The 22,608-nt window shown below is 40.1% G+C and overlaps 1 protein-coding gene across 1 annotated transcript in view; it reads right to left on the bottom strand.

Annotated features, from left to right (window-relative positions):
- The window catches only part of ALPK3 (alpha kinase 3), a 54,747-nt gene extending 34,841 nt beyond the window's left edge, over positions 1 to 19,906 (bottom strand). Inside the window, exons 1-3 of the mRNA XM_018567634.1 lie at positions 19,737 to 19,906; positions 14,923 to 14,964; positions 9,148 to 9,269 (exon numbers count right to left, since the gene is read on the bottom strand). Coding sequence (XP_018423136.1) covers positions 9,148 to 9,269; positions 14,923 to 14,964; positions 19,737 to 19,906 — 334 coding nt within the window. The remainder of the gene's footprint in view (positions 1 to 9,147; positions 9,270 to 14,922; positions 14,965 to 19,736) is intronic.
- Between the last annotated feature and the right edge of the window lie 2,702 nt (positions 19,907 to 22,608).

The following is a 22,608-nucleotide window of genomic DNA, read 5'->3' as shown; positions in this document are numbered from 1 at the left end:
GGGGGGTGCATTGCATTGTTACCTAGTGTGAACAACCCCTAAAGGAGTAGAGGATGTTCACCTAGCAAAGTAAATATTCACTTTGAATAGTGTATATTCTCTTTGCAAATGTAATGTGTGTAAAAAGGTGATGCTGTGCTCACATTCAATACCCAATCATGCATGAGAAAAATGTAAAATATAAGATTTTCTCTAGCACATGGTTGGGTTTTCAAAGTGAGCACAGCTTCAACTTATTCAATAACAAGCGCTTTGCAAAATGTAAATACGCATTTACACTAAGTGGATAGACTCTACTCCATTAATAAATAGATTTCAATGGTTAGCAAATTTTACAACTGCATAGCAAGATTTACTAGTTTCTGCTGGCAAACACCCCACAGAAGCCTGCTATGAGGCATGCATTAACACTTTGCAAATCATTTATTCTATAAGGGATCTTGCAATGCAGATGTATGTAGATCGTTATTTTCTAACCTTCTAAAGGATCCCTGACAGAAATTGGAATATTAGGCATCTTTGCAGCATATTCAACTGGGAAAACTGGTGGTGGGCACGTTAAGCTTCTGTGATAAGGGAAGCAAGAAGACATAACCCTGTATAACAGAAGAGACATCCACTTTGAGAAAGAAAGAGGAATGAGCAGCAGAGAAATAAAAGGATGAATAAGAAATGGCCACTGGTGTTGACGATTCCAAGAAGTGCATAAGGCATAAGGCACCATTTTTTGAATTGCAAATAATGCACAGAGATCCAGAAGCCCAAGGGAGTAGAAGAAGACTGGTAGGTCCCAAAAAGTGAAACCTGACTTGGAGAAACAAAATAGTAGGCATCAATCTGCTTCTTGATCCTTAGCTTGACGTAGGTGTGATAAATGTCTACCACAAAGGGTAGCCAGGTGGGACCTCTGGTTTCCCCATTCACAGATCCTGTGGAAGGATCTGTATATTTATCACTTGGTTGTGCGGGTAGATTTAAAAAGATCCCAGGATGCTGTAGGGAGAAAAATGCCGGGTTTTAAGTAAGGGTGGAGGGATAAAATGTAGGGAAGCGGGCCTGAGGATGTGACCATGGTTCATGTTACACCCTGAATATAGAGTAACTCTTTAATTAGCATCAAGCTGTGTCCCTCAATGGATGATAGAGAAAAAAGCTTTGGGTTTAGACATACTTTTAAGTGGACCTTTACCCCCTTTCACTAAAAATCACATCAGCTTGCAGCTCTGCATGCCGATTAAAAATCATCTTACAGTCATTAGTTAAACAAACTTGATTTTCCTTTACAAACAAATAGAGTTCATCTACTTCCTGTTCCACTTTGGTACAAATTATGTAATCGTGTCCAAGCCTTGCATCCTGGGAAGGTTACATTAGCAAGCATTGCTGGGAAATCTTATCTGTAATCTAATGAGATCTCAGGGAAAAGTATTTTCCTCCCCTGAGATTATGTGCATGGTCACATGTCCTAGTCACATGTGCCAGAATGCCAGGAAATACAGGGAGAGCTAGTAACCTGCCCTTAGTTAACATGGCCACTGTCAGATGACTGGGAAAGAAAAGAGAAATAAGGTATGTAAAGAATACAAAGCCGGCAATTATCTATAAGAATCAGTTTGTAGATTGCCATTACTAAAAATTTCTAAAGGTGTGTTTGTTGTTATTTTAAAGATATGGGTTAAGGTCTGCTTTAAGTCTTCTCTTCTGCAGAATCTTTATGTTTATTTTAACAGAGTTGCTATATAGCCTTTTTTCACTTGTACTAGTATTCTAAAAGACTAATGGGATTTTCTAAAACACTTAAAAATAACCTATTTGCAGGTAGATCCAGAAATGTTTACACCCTTGTCACTATTGGATAGTGTATGACACTGATAACTAAACCTGAGACATCATAGGCATCAATGGTAATACTGTACATACCTGTAAGTGTTAAATTTACACATCACTTAGCATGCATGCACTTAACATGATAAAACAAAACACTAAAGGGGGAAAGTGGTAGTAATGAGAAAGAGTAAAATTCAAAAAGCAAGCGTCTGTGTAGCTGAGAAATGTATCCAGGCTGCTTATTGGTACTGAATTTGACACAAAAATAGAAATGTGCTACAGCAGGCAGGCATTTTAAAAAAATTGAAAATTACATATATAAATTAAAAAACTTCCAATATGTGCGTACTGAAAATACATTATTTCTCTTCATTGGCAGCTATATTATTTACACACAAAAAACTCAAATAGCATAATGACATCCTATGGTTAATAAAAGCAGCAAGATGCAGTGTGAGAAAAGAAGAGACCAATATTCTTTGATCAGTTGCATCTCCATTTTTATCACACAGAGCCAATGGCCTAATATTATTTGCTACCTGTGCTATCCCAGTTGATGCAGCACTTTATAGAATAGGGATGGCATAAGGCAAAAGGTGTTGTGACAAGTATCATGGTCCTGTAGAGGAAAGGAAATATGAGACAGAAACAATATGCAGGCTAATTTGTGCCAAGGAAGTATTGAGAAATCAAGGCTGCACAAGGCACAAGTGCTTCAGAGAAGACGTAATAGAACAGAGAAGTCATGAGAAAGAAGATTTATGTTTATGGCAAGAAGAGGGCTGAACCGAGGCAGAAAAGACTGTAGTCTCGGGTGCTGGGTTGGGGAAACTGGGGCAGAAGTCTCCCCTATCTCCTAATTTCTGTAGCCTACAGGTACCCTGAAGGTGCAAGCTCCATTCGTCTCAGCATGAGGGGGTGCACTTTGGCATCCTCGCCTTGTGTGCCACAGGAGATTTGTTCTGCACTAGATGAGGAGGAATGTGGGAGGTATAGTGGAAGAAAGCATGCATATGTTGTAAATTTCAGAAAAGTATTGCAAATTCTTTATTGAATCACCCCCAATAAGAAAAGTAAGATTTATTGTAAGAGAGGGGAATTGGTATTATGGTATAATACTCTCCAGAGACAGAGGTATGGCTGAAGAGAGTTAATATTCAAACAATCTAGGTACTGTGACATCAGTACAACAAAGAATATGTCATTATATAAACACTTTTATTTTGCCAGTAGATAGAGGTGTGTGTAAAGAAAACTGTTTTTGTTCTTTGGGAGGAAAATGATCTTTTTCCCACTTGCGTAGTGTCCAGGCCTGATCTAAATAAGTCTATGTTTGACAGTATTGGCAGCAGGTGCCAAGTTGCTCCCGTGGATAGTTTATCTTTGGACGTCAGCGTTTGAAAGCTGATCTGCTGTCACTTCACACTAGCCTCATATCCATTCTTTACCCCTTCTAACCAGCAGCTCTGTGGTTGCATCACTGCATTCTCTTCAGATTAATTTCATTGTCTCTTTCAATGTAAACTTACTGAAGCACCTGCTATTTTACAGGGTTTTATTAGACCTGTACCTAATGATTTTAAATAATGGTATTGCAAGTACATGTGTGTTCATGAGGTAGTTTTGGGTTTACACTATTGGATTATTCACCTTTACTAATTTCATCTTCATGCATAATGTTTAGAACTAAATTAATTTCTTACATAGTAATCTTTTGGATTTCAATAAATGAAAAACCTATTGTTTGATAGAAGTAAAGCATGCCAAAAGAACTCCAAAGTATGAGAGTCAACAGAGAAAGCATCTTTTGGGTTTCAATAAATGAAAGACCTACAATTTAATTGAAGTAAAGTATGCTAAAACAACTCTAAAGTATCACAGTCAATAGAAAAAGGGTTATTCCTCTCTAAAATAGTGTTTTATATGTATATTTTTGAGTGCTGGGCCTGTTGACACAAACAGGTTTATTCCATGAAACAATGTAAGGGGAAAATCAGTACATGTAAAGTCTAGTTGGCATAGCAAGAAACCAGAATCCATCTTGTACTGCTCTGACTTCAATAAGGTAACTTCATTGATTATTATGGAATGCCCCACTAATGTTTGACCCCTGCACTTTGTATTAAATAAACCTGGTTATCTGTAATTCATACTTTTTCTGTTACATGGTATATAGTCTTATTCCTGTTACATGCGACCCACTGCAGAAGGGCTCGCGACCCACTTTTGGGTCGCGACCCATGAGTTGAGAACCACTGGTCTATATAATATTCCAGTGAGTGTATTAAGTATATATTTTGTCATGCTTTCTGCATACAGCTTTGTTCCTAACATGCGCAGGATCTTACGTAAAAGGATTCCCAGAACACCAAGTCCCTGTACACACAGGTTTAAAAAAAGGTCATTCCTAAAGTGTGTGAGTGCCTCTCTAATGCCAGAACTGAGAGAGCATATTAAGCCAAATGGCATGATACGCACTGGCACCCAATAAAGTGTTTGCTTTGCAATGTGTCTACAAGATAATTTCCTTGGCCATGCCTGATGCTGCAGACCCAGTTCTCTATGTTACTTTTCACAACAGTCTCTTATCAAGAGAGAGATTGAATGCTGGATGGAATGTACATGTAGAATCTCTGTGTACTCTTACCCCTCATCATTTCACAAGAAAGTTTTTGAGATGATATATATATTTTTTGCATATAAACACCAACGAGAAGTATGCAGTCTGGTTTATATTTTACATTTCCTACTGGCAAAAAAACACTACAAAAAGATTAAATAAACCCGCAAACTATTTCACTCCCAATCAAGATGCAGTATTGCACTGATCCTGTTTTCTAGCAGTGAACTGATACTTAAGCATCCCTGAAACTCTAACCCTCAACTTAACAGCTAACCCATATCCTCAATCACTAATCATAAATTAATAATATGTGCATCCATAATATTCTAACAGCTAGCATAAACCATAAAGATGCCTGTCAGAGAATATATTAAATATATATACAGTACTGTGCAAAGTTTTAGGCAGGTGTGAAAAAATACTGTAAAGTAAGAATGCTTTCAGAAATAAAAGTGTTAATAATTGTTTTTTAAAAAACATATTTTATTGAAAAATTTTCAATGTTACAAGCAATGCTGTCTAGATTTTAAAGATAAGTCAAATTGCTGGTCAAAAAACAACTAACAAACCTACACACTAGTCACCCCCACAATGTTCGTACATAAATTGTGAATATCAATTCAGGTAGTGATATTCAAAGCCCCTAATCTATAGGAAAGTTGTGCGGTTAGGTACCATTCAGTATACTCAAAATTCGAGCTCAAAATATACTCATAATACGAGCTCAAAATATACTCATAATTCGAGCTCAAAATATACTCATTATTCTAGCAATATTGGCTACAGGAAACATCTTTGAAAAAATGTTCTGTCTTCCTATCCCCTTGAGGTTCAGTATCAAGCCTCTCTGTGAAATAAGATTTTCAACTCTCCCACTACATCCAAGACAGACGGAGAGGCAACAGTGTTCCATAATCTCATAATGCATAATGCTCTTTGCCCGCACAGTTGCTGGGGCTAGATCCTTGCTCAGAGGAGTTAGATACACTGAACAAATAGAGAAGAGGTTCCAGAGATGGAGTCTAAGAAAGGATGTCCTTTATGAAATATGATATCTCTTGCCAGAAAGCTTGTATAGCTGGGCATGTCCACAAACAATGGGCTAATGTAGGACGTATATGGCCACATTTTGGGCATCGGGAGATTAAGTGTTGTGGAGAAGAACTCTGTGACAGAAAGTAAGGCACATATGCTTGATGTAGTATTTTTAATTGGGTCTCCATCCAAGACTCATTTATGACCATTCTACTAATTGTATTGTAGCCCTGTAGTAGGTCATCCACAATGTCCTCATTAGGGAAGTCCCTCGCCCAAGCCTTCACAGTGGAAGTGTGCAAAGTTGGCACTTGTAGATGAGGATATATAGTAGATAGAATCAGGGCCGTAGATAATTTTTTTCCCTGGGGGGGGTTCAGCTTCCTCAAATTATAAGACTTTACCTAGCAGACACACCAAGGTTTGAAAAAAAAGCGACATCCGTGGCCACTTCAGCACCCCTACCACCCCCACACACACACATTATATGGGGCTTCTCGGTCAAGAGTGCGGTGGGACTATTTGCCTGTGACTATTGGCCAGTGGGTCCCCGTGTGCCTTCCACTTTTCTAGGTGAGAGGCTCCTCAGCCTTCCCCTAGCACAGCACTGTCAGTTCTTGCGGCGAGCAGCCATTCAAAATATGCCACCCAGAGTTGAGTGTCAGCTTGAGGTGGGATGTGATAGGACAATGGCTGCGAGGGAGCTCCATCCATACGTGCATTGCTTACAGCTCCCTCTCATGTCCTGTAGAGGTGGCTGGCCCGGTGTGATGTAACATTCTGGTTCCCGACACCTCTACAGGGTGTGCGAGGGAGCTGTACAAGCAATGCACATATGGATGGAGCTCAGTCACAGCACAGCAGCCCACACTGGATCCCAGGCTGAGGATCCACTCCAGTTCTGATAAGGTAGGGAGACTGGGTGGATCTTAAAAAAATAACTTTTTTTTTTGGTGGGGTCTCTGGTGGGCTGTGCAAAGTTTTAGGTGGGCTGTGCGGAGTCTCAGGTGGGCTGTGTGGAGTCTCTGGTGGCGTCTCTGCTGGGCTGTGCGAACTTTAATGTGGGCTGTGCGAACTTTAATGTGGGCTGTGCGGAGTCTCAGGTGGCCTGGTGGGGTCTCAGGTGGGCTGTGCAAAGTTTTAGCTGGGCTGTGCGAAGTCTCAGGTGGCCTGGTGGGGTCTCTGGTGGGCTGTGCAAAGTTTTAGGTGGGCTGTGCGAAGTCTCAGCTGGGCTGTGTGGTGTCTCAGGTAGGTTGTGTGGAGTCTCTGGTGGCCTGGTGGGGTCTCTGGTGGGTTGTGCGAAATTTTAGGTGGGCTGTGCGGAGTCTCGGGTGGGCTGTGCGGGGTTTCGTGTGGGCTGTGCGGGGTTTCGTGTGGGCTATGCGGAGTTTCGTGTGGGCTGTGCGGGGTCTCGGGTGGCCTGGTGGGGTCTCAAGTTGTGCTTTGCGATTTCAAATCGGTTTAAACTTACCTGTGTCTTCCCCGTGCGCTCCCGTACGAAAATCCGAACCTGCTCGGGCGGCGGCAAAGCATCCTGTGGCATGGGGAATGCGCAGTTCGGATTTTTGGCCGGGAGACGAGGAGAGACGCAAGGTAAGTCTATGGACGCGTGCACCCGCATGCAGACACCGTGGGACAGTAAGTATCAGCAAGCTAAGAGGAGTCAGTGTTATCTCCGCCCCTGGATAGAATATTCTTTTGTGGTCACCTGTACATCCATAAATGTGGGATTCAATTTTTTTTTCAGATCAGACGACAGCTGCTGCCATGTCTTCTTAATTTGTAGGAAATACAGAAAATGAGTGCTCAGTATATGATATGTAGAGCAGATATCGTAGAATGAGATAGGAGTAAAGACTTCTCCCGCAAACAACAGCTTACAAAGCTTGAGGGCCTGTTCACACGACGTCCGTTTTGTGTGCTGACCGGCTCCGTACGCTGCTGCACTCAAAATGCATCCCAATTTGTCCCTATGTGTTTTATGGGATACAGTTCTCACGTGCGCAGTCCGTTCAGCTTACGACAGAAAAAATACTGCATGTCACATTTTGTCCAGTCCGGAAACAGTCCGGAAACGCACGAACGCGCACGAAACGCAACAAAAACGGAACGGAAGCGCAACGCAATGCAGCTAAGGGGGAAAAAAAGAAAAAATTGTATTCTTGCTCCACTTATTATGATGTCATCAACGTTGACAAAAAATTAACTGTCAGCATCCGGACCGAAAACGCATCAAAAACGCATCAAAAACGCACTGCATCAGCAGCTCCACGTCTGCTGATCAGCACCTGATCAGGACCTGATCTCATGTGAACAGGCCCTTAAACCATTCCGATGCCATAGAGCAAATGCTACATAGTCCTTAATTTGTGGAAGCATTGAATTACATTAGAGAGGGCAAAATGAATATATGTGTGGTGATAATTGTAACTGTTTTTGAACCTCTCTCCAGGCAAGAACCATATCTCTAATCAACAAGTTGTGTTTCACTATTGATGGAAGCGAGGAAAGTTTGCTATGCAAGACAGCTTTTAAATCCCACGGGTGCACAAGGGAAGTTTCCATTGACGTATTAGAAAACCGGGAAGCGTCCAGCAATCGATCAAACGCATGTCTAGGTAAACAAGCTACATTGTACAGTAAAAGCGCACATTAGGAAAACTAGCTGCTCTTCGGAAGCCAACATTTTTTAAGAGAAATTCTGGAGTGTTTGGTTTTCTATACAAATTGAACCAAAGCATTGTATATCATTATGTTTCAAGAGTACTACAATTGTTTGTAATAGTTTATTTTTTTATTAGTGAACAAAACTGAAAGTAAATGAACAAAAGAGAAATCCAAATCAAATCAATATTTGGAGTGGCCACCCTTTGCCTTCAAAACACCATCAATTCTTCTTGGTACACTTGCAGTTTTTGATTGAATATTTAAAATTCTGACTATCAGTTCAGAGCATCTGCTGTCATTTTTCTGCACCCCAGTTCACTGGTAAACTGGTAAACAATTTCTTTAAACTTAGAGAGGTAAAAATGTTTGCAAAACTCTTTGCACCTCATAAAATTAACTTAGAGGGAATGTTTTTCAACAAAACTAGAATTACACTTATAAGCGGACCTTTCAGTAAAATGCAAGGTCCGCTTATTAGATCAGGGCCCTTCCTCCTATATAAATTTCTGCATGAGAGTAATGGAAAATATACCTGTAAGGAAATAAAGTTAGCTTTTATACTTACTGTACCTTACCCCTGTCCTCCGGACTGCAAGGTGTGAACGGTATCATCTTTCTAGTAAGATCCCTAGGAAACAATATGTACCCCAAATCTCATGAGAAGACACTTCAGCCAAGTGTAAACATTTATTTTTGTGAAGTTTGAGATCCTCACCGCTCCCGGAGTCTCTTCTGAGGAGTATGACCTCGTCCTCTATGATTTTTACAGAGAGAGGGGGCCCCCAATCTAAGAAGGACACCTTGCGTTTTACTGAAAGGTCCACTTTAATTAATACTTCTTTACAATTATTTAACTGTGTATTGCTTTGAAATATAAACACTTTAAAAAAAAAAAAACATTAAAGCTTGCTGTTGGACCAAGTTGTCTCTCATCTGGAAACATCAGTCTTTTCCTTTAGAAATATCTAAAGCTGAATTCAGATTTAAATTCTTACCTGACACCATGCAGATGAATTTAGCATCACTGCCCTCTGACACAGCCCTGGCTTTCAACGTTGTCTCAAAACATGGCTGTGTCTCTTCGGTCAGCTGAGATATAATATTGCAAAATGTGGTCCTAGCAAAAGGAGGTGACGTGTTAGGTAAGCAGCAATTTTTTTAATTTTTTTTTTTACAATTACTAACATTTATGCAAACAAAAATGCTAAAGGGCAAATACCACACAACAATATTTGTAAAAGCTACTAAAGACCAAATAAAGTGTTTCCCAAACAGTAAAATTCCAGCTGTGATTTTTTTTTTCCACTGCAAATTATAAAATGAATAATATTATCTAAATTGCTGCTCTCGGTAAAATCATAATAATAATAATATTCTGTTGATCCACTTTTTTCTCATGTGTCTCATGTAATATTAAGAGATTGTTCACAGGCCCATAAGCCCTTAACCCTCACCTGTCCCGAACTGAATTTAAAACAGCAAACAGCTGAATATACAGTTGAAATACATATATTGGATTTGTTTCACCTGTCAAATGTTTTTCAATTCAGCCCATACACTCAAGAGATTTACTCAGTCCTGTCAAGCAACACAGCCAGCCTTATTTATTAGTTTTTGTCACTCAGCTGTAGATCTTCAAATCATCTCTGAATTCATGCTGACACTGTCCTTCCTTCTGGAGAGTGGTTACTTTTGTTTCCTATGTTCCCTACGTATGTTGTAAAGTAGTCTCCGCTCCAACCTCACTCCCGTGATATACTACAATCTCAATACAAATTAGTGAGAAATTATATAGCAGGAGTGATTTTGGAGTGGTAGCTACTTTTACAACACATATGGGGAACAAAAGCAGCCACACTCCAGAAGGAAGGACAGTGTCAGAATAAATTCAGAGATGATTTAAGGATCTACAGCTGATACACAAATAAAATACATTTTGGTTAATAGTTAGGGTCCTTGAATGCATTTTTATGATTTACCTCCTAAGTTTAGTGTCACTTTAACCTCCCAGTTAAATGTATCTTAATCCTTGAAGTTAACAATTAATCAGACATAAACAATGAACACTCAACCCAGGGGCGTCCCAAGGCCAGGTGACACCCCGCGGTGTCGTCATCGCGTGTGGCGTCACCTCGCGCATGCGCGACCATCTGATTGATGCCTGACGGTGGCCATCTTGGTGATGGACACCGACAGAGAGAGGGGGGGACGTTCACCCGACGGGATGAGGGATGCCGCCGGGTCCCCTCCTCTCTCCTGACACTGTCATGCTCTTGGTCCATGACCGAGTGCCTGACTATTTAGAGTGGGTGACACCAAAATGACTGCCCCCCTTGTGACGCCACTGACTCAACATGTGCCTACCTGTGAGTAATGCTGCAGTTTATCTGTGTTCATGATATCAACTATCAATTAATAAATGCAGTTTGATTAAACACTGAGCCTTTATGCCATTAACAAGCTGCAGCAATTGTGAATTAGAATTTGGTTTAGGTTCTATTTCAATGTAACAAAAAATCTAATTACTGCACGTATGCAGTATTTGGTGCATGTTGGTGGTTTTTAATATGTATTTATCTTTAAGGAGAACCCTCAGCCATGAAAAAGTGAAAGCTGCTATAGCTGAAAAGGTATCCTTTTTCAAGCGCTGGCTATATTTTTCGCTGCTGCCACCTTTGACAGACCCGAATTGTCTCAATTTATGTCTCCTTTTATTTATACAACATGGTACCTAACCGCTCAAATGTCTCATGTGCTAGGACCCTTGGAAATCACGTAAGAAGTTGACAATGCACTTCATCTTAGACCTGATACATAGGGCGACCAGCATAGCCCTTTTGGCTCTAGTCGATACTCTGCTTTTAATCAGCATATTCATTGTGCATTGTTTGTTTTGTTGTTTATGTTTTGGTTATTTGTTCTTTTTACTGTTTTATGCTCATGCCTGAGCTGACTGTATTATTTTCCTTGATGGAAAGAATTCTAATAAAATGTATTTTTTTTAAAAAGGTATCCCAATCCTTGTGCTCTCTACTGTTAATAACAGGCAGCGCTGCATCTGGCTTTTGACAGGTAGTTAGGTTACACCGCAGGGGGCTTCCCCACTGCTTGTGTAACCTAACTATTGAGGCAAGAGCTGTCACAGCCTCTACTCTTTGTTAGAGGTGTGAGCTCTGTGGATGGCTTGGACCAATGGCAAAGCGCAATTGGCCAAGTTGTACAATCAAAAAAGTAAAAAAAAGACCACGGATGCCATCGATCTCGATGCCTCAGCAGTGACGAGCAAGTGAGGGACAAGGAGGCTCCGCCCTGTCTCCTGCCTTCCTCCTTCACACTAGCTTGAGGACCGGGTTGGGGGCGTGGCTTCAGCCAGCGGGGGCAGGGCGAACGTGCTGGGGGCGAGGCTGGGGAATGCCTCACCCGGGACCAGAGGACCGAACGTCACTGAAACAAAGCAACAGGTTCATTTAACTGCCAGTATTCCCACTTGCACATACCCGTGTTCTTTTCCCAACTTCTCAGCTTGACCAGTGAGACTGAAGAAAGGAAGCCCAGAGTGCTCACAGGTTATGGACCTTCTGTCCACCAAGTAATAGTGCTGGTCACATGCTCCCCCTATCCAGAAGTACTGGATATATCTGATTGCTCAGGAAAGGTGAGTACATGCAGTTGCAAAGGGAGGCAGTTACATTAACTTCTGTGGTTGTCTGGTGGGAATAGTTAAACATAATGTTTGAGGTTCACATCAGATCAGCCCACCTTTGTTTTTTCTTGTTTCTTTTTTTTAGGCAAAAAATAAAACCCCAAAACCCCCAAAAATATATCAGATGAAAATAAATCTTGCAAATCACTGCTAAACTTGTGCACACTTCAGCTTCCTTCAAAATGTATTTAAACCCTAACAATTAACTTCTCCTTATTTGGAATTGGAAGTGATTTGGTATACCCGTTGAAAAAAATACTTGGTGATCATAATGGTGAGCTAATAACTCTGTTTTCCCTGCTTGTGCTGACTTTTGTCAACTTCATTGTTCTCTAAGTACTACAGAACCACAACCCTCTATATGATGGATAATATGAGAGGGGAGGGGTTCTGTAGATCAATCTTGGTTTGTTTGTTTTTTGTCCTGATATAGAAGGGCAAGTAAGTGTTTTCATCTTAGAACATGATATGCCCTAACTGTTACTGGCAGACTAACCATGTGAAAATAAAGGAAAAAAGCCCCCCAAAAAATTAATTCAGCCACCACATCTAAGGACCAGTAAGCTGCAATAAATGACATTCTTGTTTTTTGGGTTAAGATACGCTTTAATTGTAAGAAGCCAGTCAGTTATGATGTGGTGTTCCCCAGGAGCCCTTAATGTCTACATTTGTTCTTCCTGCTGAGCAAACATCTAGCTTAAAGGAGAACTATGGGGTTAAGGCTTTTCCCCATAGTTCTCCTTAGGGTAACGGGAGGACACAAACTAGCGTCCTCCCGTCACCCTAGGCTCAGTATACCACGAGCTACAGCTCGGGGTATACTAAGACGCTACAGCTGAAGCGGATCCCGACAATTATGTCTGGATCCACCCTGCTGCGTGACTGACAGCTGGCTCTGCCTATCTAGAGAACTTTTGCTGCAAGTGTTCTGCAAGTCTACAAGTTGCCAGGAATGTGTGCGGCAAATAAACAAGAATTACAATTTAACCCTGACACAAGTTTGTGGCAAGTTATCCTCGGAATGATTTAGTATTGTAGTCAACAATCTAAACACCAGGTTCACATTACCTGACAGGTTTACTTTAACCTGGAGGCCTTTTTATTAAAAAAAAAAAAAAAACTGTATGAGGCCACACAATAGAGATGTAAAGACTTTATTGGGCTGATGTATATTCGTTCTGCCCAGCATATACAGTATCTCCCAGAAGTGAGTACACCCCTCACATTTTTGTAAATATTTTATGATATCATTTCATGTGACGACACAGAAGAAATGACACTTTGCTACAATGTAGTAGTGAGTGTACAGCTTGTATATCAGTGTACATTTGCTGCCCCCTCAAAATAACTCAACACACAGCCATTAATGTCTAAACCGCTGGCAACAAAAGTGAGTACACCCCTAAGTGAAAATGTCCAAATTTGGCCCAAAGTGTCAATATTTTGTGTGGCCACCATTATTTTCCAGCACTGCCTTAACCCTCTTGGGCATGCCAGTTCACCAGAGCTTCACAGGTTTCCACTGGAGTCCTCTTCCACTCCTCCATGACGACATCACGGAGCTGGTGGATGTTAGAGACCCTGCGCTCCACCACCTTCCATTTGAGGATGCCCCACAGATGCTCAATAGAGTTTAGGACTGGAGACATGCTTGGCCAGTCCATCACCTTTATCCTCAGCTTCTTTAGCAAAGCAGTGGTCGTCTTGGAGGTGTGTTTGGGGTTGTTATCATGTGGGAATACTGCCCTGCGGCCCAGTCTCTCGAAGGGAGGGGATCATGCTCTGCTTCAGTATGTCACAGTACATGTTGGCATTCATGGTTCCCTCAATGAACTGTAGCACCCCAGTGCCAGCAGCACTCATGCTGCCCCAGACCATGACACTCCCACCTCCATGCTTGACTGTAGGCAAGACACACTTGTCTGTGTACTCCTCATCTGGTTGCCATCACACACGCTTGACACCATCTGAACCAAATACGTTTATCAGGACATTGTTCCAGTAATCAATGTCCTTAGTCTGCTTGTCTTCAGTAAACTGTTTGCAGGCTTTCTTGTGCATCATCTTTAGAAGAGGCTTCCTCTTGGGACAACAGCCATGCAGACCAATTTGATGCAGTGTGGGGCGTATGGTCTGAGCGCTGACAGGCTGACCCCCCACCCCTTCAACCTCTGCAGCAATGCTGGCAGCACTCATACGTCTATTTCCCAAAGACAACCTCTGGATATGACGCTGAGCATGTGCTCGCAACTTCTTTAGTCGACCATGGCGAGCCCTGTTCTGAGTGGAACCTGTCCTGTTAAACCGCTGTATGGTCTTGGCCACCATGCTGCAGCTCAGTTTCAGAGTCTTGGCAATCTTCTTATAGCCTAGGCCATCTTTATGTAGAGCAACAATTCTTTTTTTCTGATCCTCAGAAAGTTCTTTGCCATGAGGTGTCATGTTGAACTTCCAGTGACAAGTATGAGAGAGTGAGAGCGATAACACCAAATTTAACACACCTGCTCCCTATTCACACCTGAGACCTTGTAACACTAATGAGTCACATGACACCGGGGAGGGGAAAATGGCTAATTGGGACCAATGATATACAAGCTGTACACTCACTACTTTACATTGTAGCAAAGTGTCATTTCTTCTGTGTCGTCACATGAAATGATATAATAAAATATTTACAAAAATGTGAGGGGTGTACTCACTTCTGTGAGATACTGTAGCTGGGCGAATGCCATTCCGACAATATTTCTGCCAATAGATGGAGCCAAGGAGCATACAAAATGCTCCTTTGCTCCATCTAGTAGCAGAAATGCCATGCAACGGCATTCACCCAGCTGTATGCTGGGTGGAACATTTACACTTCAGCCCCTATAAGTATTCTGTATCTAGGTTGCATCTCTAATTAAAATAAAAGGAGAGTCAGCTGACACATGCTATAAAGATGAAATGAAATATTTGTATTTAAATACAAATTGCAAACCTCATTGTTCAATGCAAGACAATTAGGTAAATTCACTAATAACAAAACAAACATTTATGCACAAATAAGAATGGAGAGCAGAAGCATTACCTGCCAGACGTATAATGAGCGTAGCGACTGACACTGGATCGGCTGCGGCAAGCAGAAAAGTATTAAGTCAAGGGGACATTTAAGCAGGGAAGCATTAGTCGATGGAGGCAATATCATTATACATCAATTAAACATTTACTGAATTTCAACTGCATAAAATAAATACAGAATTACAGAACCACACAACCACACAACCACAACATAAATTACAACATTTTCATAGACTGGCTTGTTAGAAGGATCATGTAATAGCATGCATGGATGAATGTAGAAGCGTGTGGACAGAAGCTATATATAAAAAATATTTGAGCTGGTAATCAATAAAAATTATTTGAATTGGTAAACTTGATATTTAGAAAATGAATTCACTTTCTTGGACCATCATCCAATTTTATAACAGTCAATGCATGAAAGGATAACTGAATGATTCTGGAGGAGAAATATCGTCAATAGATCTCAGCACTGTCCCTTGTCAAGTGCACAATATATCTTGCTGGCCATATGCTAAGCAAAATGGTCATCCAACCCATGATGTGTTCTCAGTATATTCCTATGTAAAAACAAAGAGGGATCAGGATCTATAACTACAGGATGATACAGCTGCAGTAAGGGACAGAGTTAGGGTAAAATAAATATTACTTCCTGGCTTCCTGAGAATTTCAAAAAGCCTAAAGGTGAATGAAACTGGGATTGTCACCCTAAATGGATTTCTCTTTTACATTGGCTTAATTTTTATTACTAATTGTTGTACTTAATCTGCAGCTTGATTTTTTTTTTTGCACGCTAGACAGGATTAATATGGAACAGCATCTGGAATACCCTGTTTTTTCATCTGTTTTAATACCCTCTCTGCTTCATGTGAGTATGGAGAAGGCTGAGGGAGGTGTTGACTTGAACTAGAGCAGACTCACACAAGAAGAGGCATCAAAGAAAACCTATCATGAGAGAAATATGTAGGGCTGCCATTGGTAAACTCTCCTTTTGAAAATACTGGTGGAGGGGTTTAAAGGGAAAAATTTAGATGTGTTGGAATGGCCCAGTCAAAGCCCAGACCTCAGTCCAATTGAGAATGTGTGGCATGACTTAGACATGATTTAGGATTGCTGTACAACCACACAACCCATCTAACGTGGAGGAGATGGAGCAGGTTTGCCTTGAAGAATAAGCAAAATACCACTGGCTAGGTGTTCTACGCTAATAGAGACATAGACTAGGAAACTTGCAGCTGTAGTTGCAGCAAATGGTGGCTCTACAAAGTTTTGACTTTGAGTGAATTTGAGTGAATATTTCTGGGGGGGTTTTTGGTCTAAATTATGGTTTGTGTCACAATAGAAGTTATTTGTACCTACAAAGTAGCAAGCACATGGTAGAAAACCCCCCAAAAACACATTTTAATTTCAGGGAGTAAATACTTTTGCAAGGCTCTGTACAGAGACCAGTAAATTTTAATTTCTACCCATTTTTCATTTTCTGCAATCTTGTTCCAGGTCTGTGAATTTTAGAAGCCAATCACGGCTAGTGAACCAACATTTTCAGAAAGAGAAATAGCAGCCTATGTTTATCTTTCATGACAGGTGTGCTTAAAGGGTTTCTCTAGAACTTGGACTTTACTCGCAGTGTAACCCAGTCCAGTCATTTGGCCCTGTTGCAGGCTTGTTCTTTTTCCCTGTTAGCTGCCAATCCTGACAGAACATTTGCTATTTCTAAATCTTTCAACTCAAGTAACCAAATACACAGTTAAACTTGCCATAAGCATGTGTTAGATAGCTTATATATTATACATGCAAAATACTGTAGTATGAGATAAGTACCTCATTAGAATGCATAGGCACTTCCCATCAGTGTAGCATGCATAAACCTCATTCAGTGACAATGATGCTATTTATGTAAATTTCTGAAAATGCTGTTGGCTCAGGCATCTGCCAACAAATAGTTCTTGGACCAGGACCAGGAGATCATGGATTTAGCTATCTGCAGTTCTTGCCTTGAACTCATTTGTTCCATGTATGAAACATTAAATCCTTAAGGTGTTCTATAGGAACTCTATATCGTGTTTCTACATTAAATTTGCCATGGAAACCCAAAGTTTGTTATGAGAAGTCCCAACTTTCCCTCTTCATTTCTTTTTAAGAGGTGCTGAAACACGGAAAAGTGACCAGCAACCACATAATACCAGGAATAGGGTCAGGAATATTGGTAGGAAGATCTCACTGTTGCATGCCATGACCACTCATGCACATTGTATCAGGCATTTGATCAAAAAATTTGCTTTAAAGCTGCAATTTACTATTTGGAAAAAAAAAGCAATTCAGCAGTTCAGGTTTTATTGGTGCCTGTGTCTTTGCTGGACAGATTTACCCTCTCTGATTGTGCTGGTGACCCAGAAGTGATGGGAAAAAGCTGAAAGGAGTCAAAAACTAAAAAGGAAAAATAAAGTTTTGGCTTTACATACACTTTGTAAATGTATGCATTTCTGAAACACTGGCTGTAAGAATTGGCAAATATACCAATTGTCAGCTGCCAAAATTTTTTAAACACAAATATAGTGCAACAAGTTTAAGTGGAAATTAAGTCACAAAGCATTGATTTTTTCCATGTTATAAGGAACATTTAGAAATGTTAAATATGCCTAAACAATACCCTGAAAATGTACCTTCTGTCTGTAATTCCTCCTGAAAAATAGCAAGGCACCTCCTGGTATGTCAGTGTGCCCACAGTCTCATACAGTAGTTGTATAGCTGTAGTGTGAGACCTTATGGCATTGCTGCCTCTGACTGCTAGTCTCATGAGATTTGGTGATGGTTTCCTTTTGATGAAAAATTTGAGCAACTGTGCTTTTTTTGCAATGTTCATAGTTGAACTTTTGACAAACATTTAGAGTTCCACTTTAATCAATGGATTGTAACATAATACATTTTCACTAATCTTACTAGGGGATAGTTCTTTATATGAAAACTTTCCACCACTTACAGAACATACCGACAACCCATCTCAGATGTACAGAGTTATTCTGCATCCTGTAGACTAGAACCAGCTGTTCCCAGGTGCTAGTCAATGGATACTTGTAGACTGTCTATCAATACACTCAACACATAAACCCCCACCCCCAGCCCACATATAAATATAGCGACTGGGAACTGGCAGCACCTAAGTGATGTGTAACATATAAAATATGTAAGTAACACATGATAATTACCTAATAGTTAATCAGGTTTATGCCTGTTATGACAGATAGTTGGTTTGTTGTGTGTAAAAATGCAAACAGTGCCTGTTTCAGCTGGGAATTGGTTCCTGAAGGGGTGTGAAACTCATTAGACACAGGTTGGGGTTGCCCACAAAAGAGAATATTCTCTTCACAGTCATTCACCCTATGTGCTGCAAAAGCAGCTTGAAACCTAACACGTGGGAAGTGCGTGTTCAGGCCTGTCTAGCATACACCGACAGGTTGCCAAGCCAGACTGACATCTGAGTGTTGGACATTGTGAACGGAAAGAGAGAGTCCCTGTATGAACAGACCAATGTGCCTGAGATAAAAAGGTAGCATTCTATATATAAGCAGACAAGAGGTCCAGTCTGGTGACTGAAGAAACCAGTTAAGCAGAATGGCTGAAACTGAGGCAGTTCTGTAGCTGTGCGATAAAGTAGCCAAAAGGCTGAAAGACAGTTGTGTTGATGATTGTTGTGCTAAACAACCCCTGCATAGACAGAACACTGTCTATGCAGGGGTTGGATGGATGTTTCATGAAAAAAGTAATCAAAAAGCCCCAAAACGCATTTTGCTGAGTAGACTGAGTCTTTGGAAGACTCTCCATTTGAAGCTCAATCTCATACTGTGGAAATGTAATTTAAATGTTGGACTGTAATGACATGAGACAGGTTAGTGTTGTCTTTGAAGTTAGTTAACTATATCAATTTATTTTTGCATATTTGTAACCAACCGAGCATATTTAAGTTTATTTTAAGTGTACAACCAAAGTTATTAAAACTTTCAGGCATGGCTGCCCATGGTTAGAATTGTTTTTGTTGCTATGCCTTAAAATCTTTCTTAAAAAAAAAAAGAAAATAGCCAGGTCAGATGAATAGCAGATTGTCTGGTTTGGTTTCACATATATTGAGCAAATTATGGATATGGAAGTGTTGAAGAGTGCTTTACTGTGTAAGAAAATGCCTGAAAACCAACCACGGACTATTGTACCTTTGACCAGTAATAATGTCACATTCATAATCAACTAGGAGTGACCAAAATGCTAAAATGTTTGTATATCCACTAGGCATATTATTCTTGTATATCCATTAGACATATTATTCTTGTATATCCACTGAGCATATTATTCTTGTATATTCACTAGACATATTATTCTTGTATATCCTCTAGGCATATTATTCTTGTATATCCTCTAGGCATATTATTCTTGTATATCCACTAGGCATATTATTCTTGTATATCCACCAGGCATATTATTCTTGTGTATCCACTAGGCATATTATTTTTGTGTATCCACTAGGCATATTATTCCTGTAGTCATAAATATGTTTACAATTATACAAGGTAATGTACTAAAAATAATCATGCAACAAATCAAAAAAATATTATTCCATGGTCAAGCTCCGGTATAAGATAAGCAGGATATACATGCTAAAATTATTCATGCATGGAACTGGAAATTGCAAAGTAGCGTGCAGGAGTTTATTCTGTGTTTTCTATTAATAGCTTTCTTATAGCATTTCAGTTTTCAGTTTGACTACTCCAGCTACTAAGCTCTGTAGGGTTGCAGTGGCAGAAATATAGTTTTCAACTCTTACATAGGTCTCACCTGTTCTCAGGTCTCACATTCAGCAGATAGCTTCTACTGTCTGCTCTTGGATTATACACTGAGCCATTACTGTCTTCACTGTCACTTGTGCTACCATTACTACTTCCATGGGAGTCATAGTACCTCCCATTTCCAGAGGGCGTGCGAGTCATAGGTCTCCGTGTGCCCATCATGAATGCTTTCTGTCTTGTGCCACTTCGATCAGCCGCCTGCGACTTCCACAAAAGTGCTGCAAGACTTGCTGTGGAGACTGGAACCTGGGTGTAAAAAGATATGCAACTGATGTGAGACATGTGTAATGTGGAAACAAAAGGCATGGTAGAGGGATGTAGATTAATTCAACAATACATGTATCATACATTGCAGTAAGGGGTTAATAACCAGTTAAATCCACTTTGCTTTTACTTTGTTATTATGGAGTAAGGGTGGTTCTTTATTGGGTCCATATAACTAGGAAAGAGAAAAAGTGGCAGTTTTTGCCATAATTTGGCAACATTTCTTCAAAATTCATCACAGTCAACCGGGACAGCTAAATTAAGATTGTTTTTGACCTGGGGGTTACTGAAGATCCTTTAAATTATCCTGAATCTTTCTTGTAACATGACCTCAGATATTGAGGAACACAGGAACCACAACCTTAGCAACAAAAGTATGTGAACATAATCTCAGTACTGACATGCTTTGTTGATACACAAAACAACAGTACCAATAGCACTAATTTAGGGTTATGATTAGCGTTAGGGTTAGCATAAGCTTGTTTATCAACAAAGCTATTGTTAACCACGTCAGTGTTGGCATGGTCATCAGATGACTCTGTTAGAAAAAATAGTCTATACAGCCTGCATGGAAACATTTTATGCTGATTTCAACAAAAATTTGGCAAATGTGAATTTGATAATTATGCTGCAAAATCAATTTTGGTCAAATCACTCCGCTCATCCATAAATATGAATTTCAACTATGAATCTTTATTGACTGTCTGAGTTATCTTAGCCAACAAACGTACTTGTCCCTTTTTAAAAGCAAATGCATTCTCTGTTATTTTGGCACAACATAGTTCCATTCTACAGTTAAATAACACCATTAAACATTACTGTAAATACTGTTATAATCGGCAGTCTTTTGCAGGGCTGGGTACTTAGCTCCAATGAGTAATTGTAGTAATATTTTGTGCCTTACCACCAGCTATACATTTTTTAGTAGCCTTTTTTGCTAGCCATAAGCATTAGCCATAGTTTCCAAATGTCCCTTTTTGTGCAGGACAATATCCCTAATGTGCAATTTTGTGGAATGCACCACCAGGCAGGAAATTGCCACTGCATTTAGTTCTGTTTCAGGAAAATGTTCTCCTATTTTTGGGGGGAATATTGGCAACTATACATTGACATGGATTGTATCATCAAAAAAAGATGCACTTTATGAAGACAAAATTAAGGTAGATAAAAATATAAAGAAACAGAGCAAAAAGTAATGTTAATGTTACCAATAAAAGTCTATGATGGCCATGGTTGCTTCATGTACCACTGGAGAACTATATGTGCACAAATCCTGATTGTTTCAAATTACCCGATAAATCTGGTGACAAACGAGTCAGGTTACAGGTTACCATCCAATTCCATTAGCATGCTCACAAGGCTATAATTAGATCATACATAACAAGGCGTATCTGTTGGCTTGAAGTTCTGCAGAATCCTACAGATAAAAGCTACATGGAAACACACGAATGAAGCATGCCAAGAACAGGCTTTGTGTCCGGCTTTTTGGAATTAACTTTATGGATATGTTTACAAATGAAAATAGTTAAACACAAACATATGAAACATAGACTCCTAGTTCTTGAATCTTAAAGCACAGCATTCTGAACAATCCTAAACTGCAGGAGTAAGCTGTACAGGAAATACATTTATCTCACCTTATATAAGGGGGTTTATATAAAAGTGGCTTGTCAATGAGCAAAGTAAAAATTTACTGAGCTTAGTAGGGCACCGGGTGACAGCATTGGAGAGGGTGACACCAAAATGACTGTTAGTCATTAGTCATTTTGGTGTCACCCCCTCTGAAAAGTCGGGCAATCGGTCATGCGTGGTCATACATGATGACGTCCCACTACACGTCCTGTCTAAATTGACCTTGAATGTATGCATGTGAGATAGGGACCTTAGATTGTAAGCTCCTGGACTCATGTGAATATGCACTGTAAAGCGCTGCATAAATTGTCAGCACTAAATAAATACCAAAAATAAATAAATAAGGTGCAGCAATGTTTATTTTGAATACTCAGTCAGGGAAAAAAGTGAATTTGGCTTCAACATTGTATGATTGACTAAGCTACATCATATTCACTAAGCTCAGTGAACGTTCTCTATTGCTTTCTTGAATCAACTCCTCTATATTTAAAGCAGTTATATTTTCCTAATAATACCTTTCTATTTACCTTATTTGTAATTAGTGATGAGCCGAACACCCCCGTGTTCGGTTCTAACTCGAACTTTCGAACATGGAAAAAGTTCTAACTCGAACTTAGAACTCAATGCAAGTCTATGGGGGTAGAACTCAGAAAATTAAAGGTCCCCATTTTGAAGCCTTATATGCAATTTATTGGCCATAAAAAGTGTATGGGGATCCGGGTAGTGCCCTGAATGACAGGAATCAATGAAATTTAAAGCAAAAAAACCCCCAAAAAATATTTTTTAAAGGAACAGTGATTTTTACATGATTTACAGGGTAAGAGTAAAAATGAAAAATTTTTCGGACGGCGGAGTGCATTGTGGGATGTGCCGCGGTCGAACAGACCGCGGACATCCCATAATGTTCGGTGTTCGGCGAACGCTCGAACATGCTATGTTCGAGTCGAACATAGGTTCGACTCGAA

Source organism: Nanorana parkeri, unplaced genomic scaffold, assembly GCF_000935625.1.
Source record: "Nanorana parkeri isolate BGI_ZX_2015 unplaced genomic scaffold, ASM93562v1 scaffold1078, whole genome shotgun sequence".
In the NCBI taxonomy this organism is placed as follows: domain Eukaryota; kingdom Metazoa; phylum Chordata; class Amphibia; order Anura; family Dicroglossidae; genus Nanorana; species Nanorana parkeri.
Note: the sequence above shows the minus strand (reverse complement) of the source record. Positions and strands in the feature narration are given on the sequence as shown.